The 13,308-nt window shown below is 54.6% G+C and overlaps 1 protein-coding gene across 7 annotated transcripts in view; it reads right to left on the bottom strand.

The window, feature by feature from the left end:
• The window catches only part of MYRF (myelin regulatory factor), a 46,887-nt gene that overhangs the window by 11,992 nt on the left and 21,587 nt on the right, over window positions 1–13,308 (bottom strand). For 5 of the 7 annotated variants that reach the window (XM_051967147.1, XM_051967148.1, XM_051967150.1 and 2 more), the window contains 5 exons: window positions 9,626–9,687; window positions 7,954–8,260; window positions 4,124–4,374; window positions 3,828–3,951; window positions 608–807 (listed from right to left, as the gene is read on the bottom strand). In XM_051967147.1, coding sequence (XP_051823107.1) covers window positions 608–807; window positions 3,828–3,951; window positions 4,124–4,374; window positions 7,954–8,260; window positions 9,626–9,687 — 944 coding nt within the window. Of the gene's footprint in view, window positions 1–607; window positions 808–3,827; window positions 3,952–4,123; window positions 4,375–7,953; window positions 8,261–9,342; window positions 9,460–9,625; window positions 9,688–13,308 lie in introns of those variants that run through there. The other 2 variants (XM_051967149.1, XM_051967154.1) reach the window with 2 other exon arrangements.

Below are 13,308 nucleotides of genomic sequence, written 5' to 3'. Positions count from 1 at the left end.
TTTTTTTAGAACTGATTGATGAGCTTTGGTAATTTTTATGAATTGAATTGACTAAATTTGCTAAAATTTCACTCATTATATACACTTCATCTTTATTACTTGTTTTAGAATTTGTTTATGAACTGGGGTCATTTTTGTATATTAAATTTATTAACATTTTATTCATTACTTTTACTCGATCTTCATTATTTATTTATTTTTTTATTGGCAGTATTTCCAGTGGGCAGCTAGGTGACCGCAGTGGATAGAGATCCCGCTGCGGCATCTAGAGAACATGAGTTCAAATCTGGCCTCAGATACTTACTAGCCGTGTGACCCTGGGCAAGTCACTTCATTTTGCCTGCCTCAGTTTCCTCTTCTAGAAATTGGGGCTGATAACAGCACCTACCTCCCAAGTGAGGATCAAATGAGATCGTATTTGTAAAGCGCCTCGCAAATGTAAAGCGCAATTTCCATGCTAGCTGTTATTCTTAGTCCAACTCCTTTATTTTACAGCTGGGGAAACTGAGTCCCAGAAGGGACGAGACCCAGGCAGTAAGAGACAACGTCAGAGCCAGACCTGGATGGTGACTAACGGCCCAGCTGACCTGCCAACCCGGCCCCAAACCTGCCTTGACTCCATGCAGCTTCAGGTAGAAGCAGTCCAGGGGCTTCAGACCCTCGGGGGTCTTGACGTACTTGGGCTCCCCGAGCATGCCGATGTACACCGTCACCTGGAAGTGGTTCTTCTTCTGGCACACGAAGGCGTCGTCGCCCACGGAGAAATTGAAGCCCTTGTCGGCGTCCACCCGGTAAGTGAGCATGGGTCTGGGGGGGGGGCAAAGATGGGGGCTGTGCTCAGGGTGGGATCCTCCCAGCCCGCCAGGGGCTCACGCGGACTCTTGGAGGCACCGCGGTCGCCCTCGGGCGACCTGAGTTCTGCTAGCTGAGTTCTACAGCTAGGGGGCGCCACGGTGCAGAGTGCTGGGCCTGGAGTCAGAATCCTGCCTCAGTCCTGCCGTGAGCAGCTAGGGGGCACCATGGTACACCGAGTGCTGGGCTTGGAGTCAGAATCTTGCCTCAGTCCTGCCATGAACAGCTAGGGGGCAGCATGGTACACCGAGTGCTGGGCTTGGAGTGGGGATCCTGCCTCAGTCCTGCCGTGAGCAGCTAGGGGGCAGCATGGTACACCGAGTGCTGGGCTTGGGGTAGGGATCCTGCCTCAGTCCTGCCGTGAGCAGCTAGGGGGCAGCATGGTACACCGAGTGCTGGGCTTGGGGTGGGGATCCTGCCTCAGTCCTGCCGTGAGCAGCTAGGGGGCAGCATGGTACACTGAGTGCTGGGCTTGGGGTGGGGATCCTGCCTCAGTCCTGCCGTGAGCAGCTAGGGGGCAGCATGGTACACCGAGTGCTGGGCTTGGAGTGGGGATCCTGCCTCAGTCCTGCCGTGAGCAGCTAGAGGGCGCCATGGTACACAGAGTGCTGGGCTTGGGGTAGGGATCCTGCCTCAGTCCTGCCGTGAGCAACTAGGGGGCAGCATGGTGCACCAAGTGCTGGGCCTGGAGTCAGGATCCTGCCTCAGTCCTGCCGTGAGCAGCTAGGGGGCACCATGGTACATCGAGTGCTGGGCTTGGGGTGGGGATCCTGCCTCAGTCCTGCCGTGGGCAGCTAGAGGGCGCCATGGTGTAGAGTGCAGGGCCTGGAATTGGAATTCTGACTCAGTCCTGTCCTGGGAAGCTAGGGGGTGCTATGGTGCACACATGCTAGAGTCAGGAGGACTCCTCTCCCTGAGTTCAAACCCCACCTCAGACCCTCCCTAGGTGTGTGACTTTGGACGGTCCCTTCACCCAGCCTGTCTCAGTTTCCCTTTCTGTAGGGAAAGCTGGGGAAGGAAGTGGCCGCCACTGCAGCATTTCTGCCCAGAAAACTCCCAGCGGGCTCACAGAGGCAGGCACGAGGGCAACGCGGGGACAGGGCGCCCCCTCTGCCCCGCACAGGCGGCACTCCTAGCCTTCTGGCTTTACAGACTCCCAAGGGTCCCAGAGCGATGCTGCAGGGCCCATCTGAAAGACCGAGATGCCGAGGCCCGGAGCGGGTCAAGGCCAGGCCCGCGGGGCTCCCGTCCAGAGGCCCTTGCACCTTGCAGGGACACTGTCTCTTGTAGGCAGTCGGGGCAGCCTGCTGTGGCCGGGAAGGTCCCGCCACGCCGCTGGGGGCTCAGGCAGTGACCGCTGCTCGGAAGGAGACTTTGAGCGGTAGGCCCTGGATAAGGTGTCGGGAAGGCCGGGGGGGGGGGGAGGAGAAGGGGGGCAGAAAAGCCCGGGGGGGGCATGAGGCCCCCCCCAGCTCCCCGGGCAAATCAGAACCACCTGGAGCCCCAGCACGGCCCCTTCCCGGCATGCGGGGCCCGGGCCTTGGGGGAGAGCCCGGCATCTGGGGAGCCTCAGCTCTGGCTGACAGCCCGTTGCCTTGGAGACAGCCCAAAACTATGCGGCGGTGACCGGCCCATGGGCCCCTCTGCCCAGCCCCGCCCCCGGACAGCCTATGGGGGGGCACTTCTTCAGGGAAAGGGGGGGAGCACTTCTTCAGCCCTGCAGAGAGTCCCTAACCTGGATGCTCCAGAGGGGCCCGGCAGCGGCCCAGGGGTCTGCTCAGCCCCTGTCCCCCACCCCCCCAGCAGAGAGCTTGAGAGCCCGGGGGAATCTCAGCGCTGGCACTCTGGACCAGGTGGAAGCTGCTGAGTGCGGTGGGGGCCTAGGAGACCCTTCCTCTTCCTAGCTGTGTGCCCTCCCCCCTCCCGGACCACTGACCCCTAAACTCCCTGCTTTAAAGGCTGCCAGCATGGGACTCAGTTTCCCCTCTGTCACCCGAAGATGGATCTGCCTGCCTGCCTCTCTCCCTCCAGGGGCAGCATGACCGGAAGTACAGAAAGACCAGGGCCCCGCCTCAGGGCCCAGCACTCCCCCGTCTGTCCACTAGGGGTCCTACAGTATCCCCCAGCACAGCTGCTCTCTGTGCCACCCTCTCCCCAGGCTGGGGAAGAGCTCTGCCTGGGACCCTGTTCTACCTGGAAGGGAGGGAGGAGGGGGAGGAGGAAGAGGAACAATGAAGAGGGAAGGGAGAGAAGAAAAGGAAGGAGGAGGAGGGGAAGAGAAAGAGAAGAAGAGAAGGAGAGGAAAGAAGAAGGGGAAAAGGAGGAAGAGGAAAGGAAAGGAAAATGAGCAAAGGACCAGGAGGAGAAGGAGGAAAAGGAGGGGAAGGAGAAAGGAGAAGGAAGAAAAGAAGGAAGAAGGGGAAGACAGGGAGGAAAAAGAAGGGGAAGGAGAGGAGGGGAAGAGAAGGAGGAGGAAGAGGAGGAAGCGGAAGGGGGAGAAGGAGCAGTTGGCCAAGCCCCAGGACCTGGAGCTCCTGCGCCCACTGTGGCAGGGGGTAGGGGGCGCTGTAGGAGATCATGGGCTCCTGGCAGACCCTCCCCATCCTCTCCAGCCAACTTCTGACACTTTTCTGGAATGCAGGGAGGAGGGGAGTGGGCCAAACATGTCTGCCCCAAACTTCCAGAGCCTGGCCCCCAGAGCTGCTCTCCTCCTCCTTCCCCTCCTCCTCCTTCTTTTCTTCCTCCTCCTCCTCCCCCCTCCCTGCTGGCCTTCTCCTCACCCTTATCTGGGGGAAAGCAGAGGCCCCCCAGGCCTCAGGGAGGAAGGGAGCTCCCCAGTCCCAGGCCCCCGCCGCCCCACACCCCAGCCCCATGGCCCCCCATGGTCCTCCTTGCCCTGGATTCCTTCTCTGGCCCTTCCAGCTGCAGAGCCCCCGTGCCCAAGACCCCTCAAGTCCAGTCCCCCAGGCACTCACAGCTCCTTGTAGTTGGCGTCATAGAGCGCTGCCCACTTGTTCTGCTGGTGCGGCTGCCACTTGATAGACTGGTAATTGGGGTCCAGGTAGGAGCCGTTCAGGCTCTCGTTGTCCTGCATGAGGCCTGGGGAAGGAGGGCGTGTTCGGGCTCGGGCCTTGTCCCAGGACCGGGGCGCCCCCTTCCCTCTTGCCCGCTGGGCATGCCCTGCCCATGTGCCAACCTGGTGATGCCCGCCCTCTGCACCCTCCGATCCCTCTGCCCGCCCAAGTCCGTGTGCCCCCGGCGGGCGCCGTACCTGGTGAGGGGGCCCCCTGCGGATGCCAGGGCGGCGTCTGGACTCTGGCGATGCTGAGGGGGAGGGCTCCCGGTCCTGGCGAGAGGGGACCTTGCTGATGCCAGGGCGGCGTGGGGGCTCTGGCGGGATGGAGGGGCAGGGAGGCCACCGTACCTGGCTCCTGTTTTATCATCCCGTTGAGCATCTGGGCGTTGAGGGTGTTGGGGGGTGATTCGGAGTGCTTCCTCTTCTTGGAGGGGTGTGCGGGGAGCCTGGCGGGAAGTCGGACCCGGAGCTGCTGGGGCGGGCACTTGAGCCACGGCCTCCCCGTTCACACGCCCGACTCCCTAGCACGGCCTCAGGTATGGCTGCAGCCTGCCGGAGCTGCTCTGCCCCCCTGATCTCCCACCTCCACACTTTTGCCTATGACCAGGACAATTCCGCGACATCGCCTGATGAACGTCCGGCCAGGGAGGTTAAAGCTCCTAACGTGGGACTCTCTAACAGTCACGGGCATTTGGCTGTAAGCTCCCCTAAGGGGCGGGGGGGTCCTGCCTCCAAGCTTCTCTCCCTCAGCGGGTTCTGTGCCGCGCCCAGAGTGGGTGCTCGCGGGCCGTCGGACGAGAGGCGGATTCCAGGAAGAGCAGGATGGCTGGGAGCCCGGCCGGGAGGCCGCCTCGGTCCCTGCTCGGGGAGGGAGCACCCGGAGGTGGCCAGAGCGGGGCCCTACAAGTGACACTCCTCTCCCCGTCTATACGGCTGACTGACTCACTGACTGCAGCCCCGTGACTCGTGCCCGACTCAGTGCCCTTCTCTGTAAAATGTGCTCAGATTAGACTGGGGAGTCTCCATCTGGGGGGGGGAGGCATGAACTTTTAAAAAATACTTTAAGATATATAATAATATCACATTATATTATATATAATTATATATAATAAGTACAATTGGTTACTTTTTAGAAAACATTTTAAGATAGATATAATATCTATATCATACAATATGGTATTCATAATAATTGTATAATTATGCCTTATATGCTTGTTATTGTGTATATTAAACCTATTATATTTATTCAAACATTTAAGATCTATATTTATATCTTAAACAAGCAGAACTGGTTACTTTTCAAACTATTTATATCCTGTCATACAGTATATATATTAATTATAGAATTATGCATAATAAACATAATTGGTTACTTTAAAAAATACTTTAAGATATATATAACATGGCATAATATATGTCATATAATATAGTATGCAGAATTATATAAGCATACACAATATACTTATTGTGTTTATTTATTATATTGTATATATTACAATATTTTAAGATTTATAGTTATATTGTATCATATGCCTATATAATAATTACAGAATTATGCATCATAAGCACAATTGATTACTTTTAAAAATATTTAAGCTATATAGTATGAGATAATACATATATGATATAATATGGTATATATAATTATATTCTCATACCCAATATGCCTGTTATGTATATTTATTATATTGTATATATTACAATATTTTAAGATCTATATTTATATTGTATCATATGCTCTATATAATAATTACAGAATTATGCATCATAAGCACAACTGATTACTTTAAAAAATATTTAAGCTATATAGTATGAGATAATACATATATTATATAATATAATATGGTATACATAATTATATTCTCATACCCAATATGCTTGTTATGTATATTTATTATATTGTATATATTACAATATTTTAAGATCTATATTTATATTGTATCATATGCTCTATATAATAATTACAGGATTATGCATAACAAGCACAATTGATTACTTTTAAAAATATTTAAGCTATATAGTATGAGATAATACATATATAATATAATATGGTATATATAATTATATTCTCATACCCAATATGCTTGTTATGTAGATTTATTATATTGTATATATTACAATATTTTAAGATCTATATTTATATTGTATCATATGCTCTATATAATAATTACAGAATTATGCATAATAAGAACAATTGATTACTTTTAAAAATATTTAAGCTATGTAGTATGAGATAATACATATATGATATAATATGGTATACATAATTATATTCTCATACCCAATATGCTTGTTATGTATATTTATTATATTGTATATATTACAATATTTTAAGATCTATATTTATATTGTATCATATGCTCTATATAATAATTACAGGATTATGCATAACAAGCACAATTGATTACTTTTAAAATATTTAAGCTATATAGTATGAGATAATACATATATAATATAATATGGTATATATAATTATATTCTCATACCCAATATGCTTGTTATGTAGATTTATTATATTGTATATATTACAATATTTTAAGATCTATATTTATATTGTATCATATGCTCTATATAATAATTACAGAATTATGCATAATAAGAACAATTGATTACTTTTAAAAATATTTAAGCTATGTAGTATGAGATAATACATATATGATATAATATGGTATATATAATTATATTCTCATACCCAATATGCCTGTTATGTATATTTATTATATTGTATATATTACAATATTTTAAGATCTATATTTATATTGTATCATATGCTCTATATAATAATTACAGAATTATGCATAACAAGCACAATTGATTACTTTTAAAATATTTAAGCTATATAGTATGAGATAATACATATATAATATAATATGGTATATATAATTATATTCTCATACCCAATATGCTTGTTATGCATATTTATTATATTGTATATATTACATTATTTTAAGATCTATATTTATATTGTATCATATGCTCTATATAATAATTACAGGATTATGCATCATAAGCACAATTGATTACTTTTAAAAATATTTAAGCTATATAGTATGAGATAATACATATATAATATAATATGGTATACGTAATTATATACTCATACACAATATGCTTGTTATGTATAGTTATTATATTGTGTATATTAAAACACATTATGTATATTAAAATATTTTAAGATATATATCTTTTAATATATAACATATATTTAAAAAGATATATATATATAATATAAGATATATATTTATATGATATTATATATAATAATTCTATAATTCTATATAATAACAAGCAAAATTGGTTACTTTAAGAATATTCTAAGATACACATATTGTATCATACAGTATATATGATCATTCTGTCATTATACATAATAACAAACCTAGTCGGTTACTTTTTAAGAAATGTTTGAAGAGATATAAATATATATAGTATGATGCGGTATATATAATAGTGATATAATTATACATAATAACAAACAGAATTGTTACTTTTTAAAAGTTTTAAGATATATTGTATCCTTCGGTGTACATAATTGGGATAAGATGATACAGAATAACCAGCACGAGGGGTCACTTTTAAAATCCCGTCCCGCAGCATACACGATCTCACCGCATCGTTGCCGGTAACAAAGAGAAGGGCCCCCTGGGAAACTGCGCTTGATTTTGGGCCTTGAGAAATCCCAGCATTACTTATCTACGAATACCCTGGGAAGGGGCCTGACTGCACCGTCGGTGGGATTAGAGGCGCCTTCCGGCTCTGGCCCGGGAGCCCCCGGATGACCCCCTCCCCTTTGGGAGCACAACGGTCTATCCCAGGCTGCCTCAGTTTCCGGCTCTGCAGACTGAGGTCGGACAGGAGGGTCTCTCGGGCCTTGAAGCTCGGAGCCCCTAAATGACGGCTCTCTCCCCTTTACCTCCTGAGGCCCGACCGGCTCCGCTCCCCCCAAAGGCCATCCCCAGGGGGAGGCCCCCCTCCTCATCATGCCCCCCTTGCTCTTCCCCCCAGGGAGTGGGGAGGGTACTTACTCGGCCCCATGCTGCTGCAGCAGCTGGTGAAGCATCTGGGATTGCTGGGCATGGTGCAGGTCTCCGGGGGCCACGGCCTGCCCCATGGCATAGGGGGGCATGAGAGGCTCGGCCTTCATGTACAGATCTCGCTGCAGGACGGGGTAGTGGGGCGGGGGAGGCAGGGGAGGGCCCGGGAGGTGGGGGGGCGGGGGGGGAGGGCCGGCCAGGTGGGTGGGGGGAGGTGGAGGAGGGGGGTGCTCCAGGCGGGAGGGGATGCTGACGTGGCACATGTTCTCGGGGGTCATTGTTCGCAGGAGGTGAGGGTCTTCAGGAGAGGAGAGAGTGAATTTAGGGTTAGAGAAGAGGAGCCGGGGGCCATTCCTTGCCCTGCCACCACCGGGATCCTTCCTCGGTTTTCCTGATCCCCAGCCCCTGCATTTTTGGCCCGGGTGCCAGGCATGGGGGCTGCTCAGAGCTGGGAGGGGAGGGACGTGGGCACAGTGTGAGCCTCAGGGGCACCCCAAGAAAGCCATTTCTCAGCACGGGGGGGGGGAGTCAGAGCCCCGCCCCAGCTCCCCATTCCTGCCCAGCAGAAGCTGCGGCAGCAGGAGGAAGGGCTGCGTCCCCCCATCGAGGTGACCAGGAGGGAAGGAGGCCTCGGGAGGGACCGCCCCCCCCCGCAGGGGAGCCTGCTCTGGGCCCTCGGCCCGAGCCAAGGAAGGCTGGGGGATCGGCAGGCCCCTGAGCAGGGGCGAAGGGCAGGGAGACACGGGGGGCACTTTCGAAGCTGGCGGCAGGCTGGGCGTTCTCCGCCCGGGACTGGAGGGTGGGGAGAGGGGATGGTTGGGGGGCCGCGGTCCTCGGCCAGCCCGGGATCCCCCCCTCCCCTGCCAGCGGGCCCGGCTGTGGAGGCTGTTTCCCCTCCCCCCTCCCCTTCCCCCTGGGGTGGAGGGGCCGTGCTGGGGAGGGGGGCTAGCTCCCTTTGTTCCCCCCCGAGGAATTCCAGGCATGTTTCTGGTAAGATAAACACAACTCTTGACCCCTCTCCCAGCTGCGCTCCCAGGGCTGCGGGTCAGGGGGCGAGACCCCCTATCAGACCCTCTCCCAGCTGCGCTCCCCAGGCTGCGCTCCCGGGGCTGTGGGGCAGGGCGCTGCCAGGGTGCGAGACCCCCCATCAGACGCTCTCCCAGCTGCGCTCCCCGGGCTGCGGGTCAGGGCACAAGACCCCCCCTCTCAGACCCAGGCCACCCGTCCTCCCTCTCAGGGTGCGGTTCCCAGCTCCAAAAAGGGGGAAAGGATGTGGACCACCGGCTCCGGCCAAGCCCCCGGTGCCCGGCTCCGGCCCCCGGGCCCTCCGGGATGGGCGCCCCCAGCCCTGTCCCCCCGGGGGGCCGGGCCCCCACTTACCGCCGAAGGGCGAGTGCATGGCGGCCCAGGAAGGCCGGGCTGCATCTCGGGGAGGCAGAGGCGGCCTCTGGGGCCAGAGCTGGATGCCGCTGCCCGCCCGTGCCCCCCACCCCCACCTACCGCCCGAACAATAGGCAAAAGCCAGGGACTATTTGCCCAGTGATAATCTCCCCACGTTCGGCAGGAGGCTGCCTCCCTCCCCCGCCTCTCCCCACACCCCGATAACGCAGCTCCAACCACTTTCCCAAAAGCCGGAGGGGGAGGAGGTGCCCGCTGGACTTACCATTCACCTGCTGGGGGGAATAGGCTTCGGAGCCCGAGTCCGGAGGCGAGTCGGGCAGGGCGCTGTGGAGAAAGAGTCCGGTGTGGGCCTCGTGGGCACCCGGCGCCCCCCGGGCAGCTCCGAGCTCTCGGAGCCCCCGAGACTGGGAGCGCCCCCGGGCACCCCTTTCCTCCTGGAGGAAGCGGGCTCAGGAAGAAGCCCAAATTCACACCAAGAGCAAGCAGGGGACCCAGAACCGCTGCCCACAGAGCTCCGGGCCGGCCTCCAGCCCATGACCCCTCACTCCCCGCCTGCCCAGTGGGGCCCACGGGGGAGACGGGTCGGAGGCTGCCTCTGCCCCCTTCTGGTGCATGGGGGGCTTCCCAGGCCTCCCCCTGCCAGGGCCTCCTCCACGGCGGTCAGGGGAGACGTTTACACTGTGTCATCTAGAATGGAAGCTCCCTGAGGGCAAAGCCTTTCTGAGTGTCTCCGGGGTTAGCACACTGCCGGGTACACAGTAAGTGCTTAATAAATGCACATTGACTTGGCTTGGCCTCTGCTTGGCAGGAGGGAACATGGTCTCTGGGAGAGCCTTGGGGGGCATTTGGAAGGAGGAGCTCTGGGGGTGCAGGGGCGGGGGGCTTCTCCAGTTCACTCCTATGGATCCTACACAGGGCCCAGAGTCCTTTGGGCCTCCTAGGACTGTGGACAGACGGGAGGCCACCGGGCGGGCCGACCCTCCCTGACAGGACGTCCCGCTCCCCTCCCCGCCCCAAGCCAGAACTGCGCTGGGCCTTCCCGTCAGCCGCGCCCCCGCTCCCCATTTCTGCCAGAAGCCGGAGGGCGGCGTCCAGCCTTCCGAGCCCCTTCCGCTCTGCCCCTGGCCAGGAGGAGGCGGGATCTGGGGGAGGCGAGGGAGGGGCAGGTGTGGTGCCCAGGTGGCGGGCCGCCCGGCTCCTGCGGGGGGAGGGGAGGAGAAAGGAGGGTTCTCCTTTTTATCAGCGGCTCAGGGGAAAAATGTGAACCCAGAAAGGTCATGATGTACCCAGCAAAGCCCTCCTGGAACAGTGGGAGGACTGGAGGGAGGGGGGGCCATGACGGGCGCAGCTCACCGCTCTGCGGCGAGGGGCCCTTGCTCAGCCTCTGCCAGGTTCGCAGCTTCCCATCCACGCTAAGTGGGGACTTGGACCCTCAGACCGGGCAGAGAGAGCGGGCAGGGGGGCCTCAGACCGGGCAGAGACTGGGCAAAGGGAGCAGGCAGGGGGCCCTCAGACCGGGCAGAGTGGGCGGGGGGGCCTCAGACCGGGCAGAGAGAACGGGCGGAGGGGTCTCAGACCAAGCAGAGAGAGCGGGAGGGGGGTCTCAGACTGGGCAGAGAGAGCGGGAAGGGGGGGCTTTAGATCAGGCAGAGTGGGTGTGGGGGCCTCAGACCGGGCAGAGAGAGCGGGAGGGGGGGGCTTTAGACCAGGCAGAGACTGGGCAGAGGGAGCAAGCCGGGGCCCTCAGACCTGGCAGAGAGAGCGGGCAGGGGGGTCTCAGACCGGGCAGAGAGAACGGGCAAGGCCTTGCTCACAGCCCAGTTCCCAGAGTGGAGAGCAGCTCATAGGTAGGAAGGGAACTGAGGCATCCTGGGGGACAGAAGTCCCCCCTTGTCCGGGCTCTGGCCAGGACAGCGCCTTGGGAGCATCCCCATCTCATCTCACTGCCCAGCCCTGGAGGGGGTTCCAGCTGTTAGCTCTTTCTCGGGCTCCGGCCTCCCTGTCTCCCCCTCACCAGAGCCTGCAACCAGGGGGCAGAGGGACTGCGGGGGCCAGCCCGGGGCCTCTTAAACACACAGTGTGTCCACAGGGAGCACAGGCCAGGGTCTCCCTCGCTCTCCCACTTCCCCTCAGCTTCCCCCTCGGAGAGACATTAGCCCTGGGTCAGCGGGTGCTCGGGACGTCTCTCTGGGTCCAGGAGGCTGCCCTCCCTCAGGATATTTGCTCCCCGACTCCCCTGGGAGGGCAGCACTGAAAGAGCCCTAGGCATCTGTTCTTGAACTCAGGCCCCCCTCCCCAGGGAGCCTTCCAAAGCCAATCCCACCAGCCTCATTCCCCGTTGGGGCCGCCATTTTTAGAGGCAGCTGGACCTTCAAAAACCACCTCAGAAGCTTATGAACTGTGTGCCCCTCGTCTGCCTCAGTTTTCCCATCTGTAAAAATGGGAGCGTCCACCTCCCAAGATTGTAGGGAAGCGAGTGAGAATCTCTGTAAAGGGCTTTGCAAATCTTAGCCCCTGGTTACTTCGGCGGGCCCAGCCTGACGCCCGTGGGCAGTGCCATCTGTCTACATCACTGCCGTGCTGAGCGGCTCCACAGGGAAGTAGACGGAGGACCTAGAGCAAGGACGCCAGGGGACAACCTGGATCTGGCCCGGTGGCCCAGTGGTCACTCCACAGCGGGACTGAATCGGGGCCCTCGCCGGCAGAGGATGACTGGAGGCGCTCTTGTCTCCGGAGGCCTCTGGTCTGACCCCTCCGCTCCACCGAGGGGACTGTAGCCAATACTGGGGGTCTCCTCCCTAATGCCCCCTCCCCGAACCCCTAGTTCCCGTCAGAACTCATCAAGGCTCTACCGCCTGTGTCTGAGCCTTTCGGGGACGCCCAAGAGTGGGCTGAGGGGCCGAGCGAGCTCCCCGTCACTGAAGAGATATCGTAGCAGCTGTCGTCGAGGGAGCCCCTGCTCAGCTACGGGTTGGGCCGAGTGGCCTCCCGAGGGGGGCCCTTCCGCCTCCTGACGGTCCCACAGCGTCCCCCTTTGGATATTTTCGGGGGACCACCACGTGTCAGGCAAAAGCCTGGCCCGGCTGGGGAGGAAATAAAGCCATCCAAACGGTGGCCTCCTCCCACCTCTGACTCGCCGATTCTGGCCCAGGGCCCGGTACACAGTGGGTGATTAATAAATGCGCCTCGCCTGACTGATCGCAGACGATCACAGACCGTGTGGGGCTGGTAGAACGTCAGAAGGCCGAAAAGGCAGGAGGGGGCTGCTCTGTCCCAAACAAAGGGCTTTCTATTGGATTCTGGGATTAGGGAGGTGAGGGAGCAGGGGAGGGATCGGTCACTTTAGGAAAATCACTTTATAAGGAAGCGGATAAGAGGAGGGAGGAAAATGATTAACGGAACCTGGAAAAGAGCGGAGGGAGGATGGTCATGGGGGACCCCAGAGCGCTCTGGGGCCTCTAAAAGCAGGGAGGGCGGCAAGGCGAACGTCTCAAAGGCTTGGACCGTCTCCTTGGTGTCTCTGAAATCCCCGGGAGGAGGAAATGGGAAACCCGCCAATATCTTGGCCAAAAAACCCTCCCAAATCCCGGATGGGGTCACAAAAAGTCAGAGACACCTGAAGTAAACCAACAACAGATCCCAAGGGGCCTAGCACACAGTAGGCGTTTAATAAATGCCTGTTGAATGAAATGAATTACATCCATTCTCTATGAAGAATGAAAAGCGCATTTATTGAGCGCTTACTGTGTGCAGTGCCCTAGCGATACAGAAAGAACAATAAGTCGGTCCCTTACTCTCCAGGAGCTCACATTAAGGAGGGAGACAACACACAAAGCGGGATCCTTTGGCCGTCATGGCTTTGGGACTAGTCAGGACTTTAGAGTCCCTGATTCTACCAGGAAGTCAACTGAGTTCAAAGTCATTTAACCTCAGATTGCCTCAGTT

Source organism: Antechinus flavipes, chromosome 6, assembly GCF_016432865.1.
Source record: "Antechinus flavipes isolate AdamAnt ecotype Samford, QLD, Australia chromosome 6, AdamAnt_v2, whole genome shotgun sequence".
Classification (NCBI taxonomy): domain Eukaryota; kingdom Metazoa; phylum Chordata; class Mammalia; order Dasyuromorphia; family Dasyuridae; genus Antechinus; species Antechinus flavipes.
This window is presented reverse-complemented; position numbering and strand designations above follow the sequence as displayed.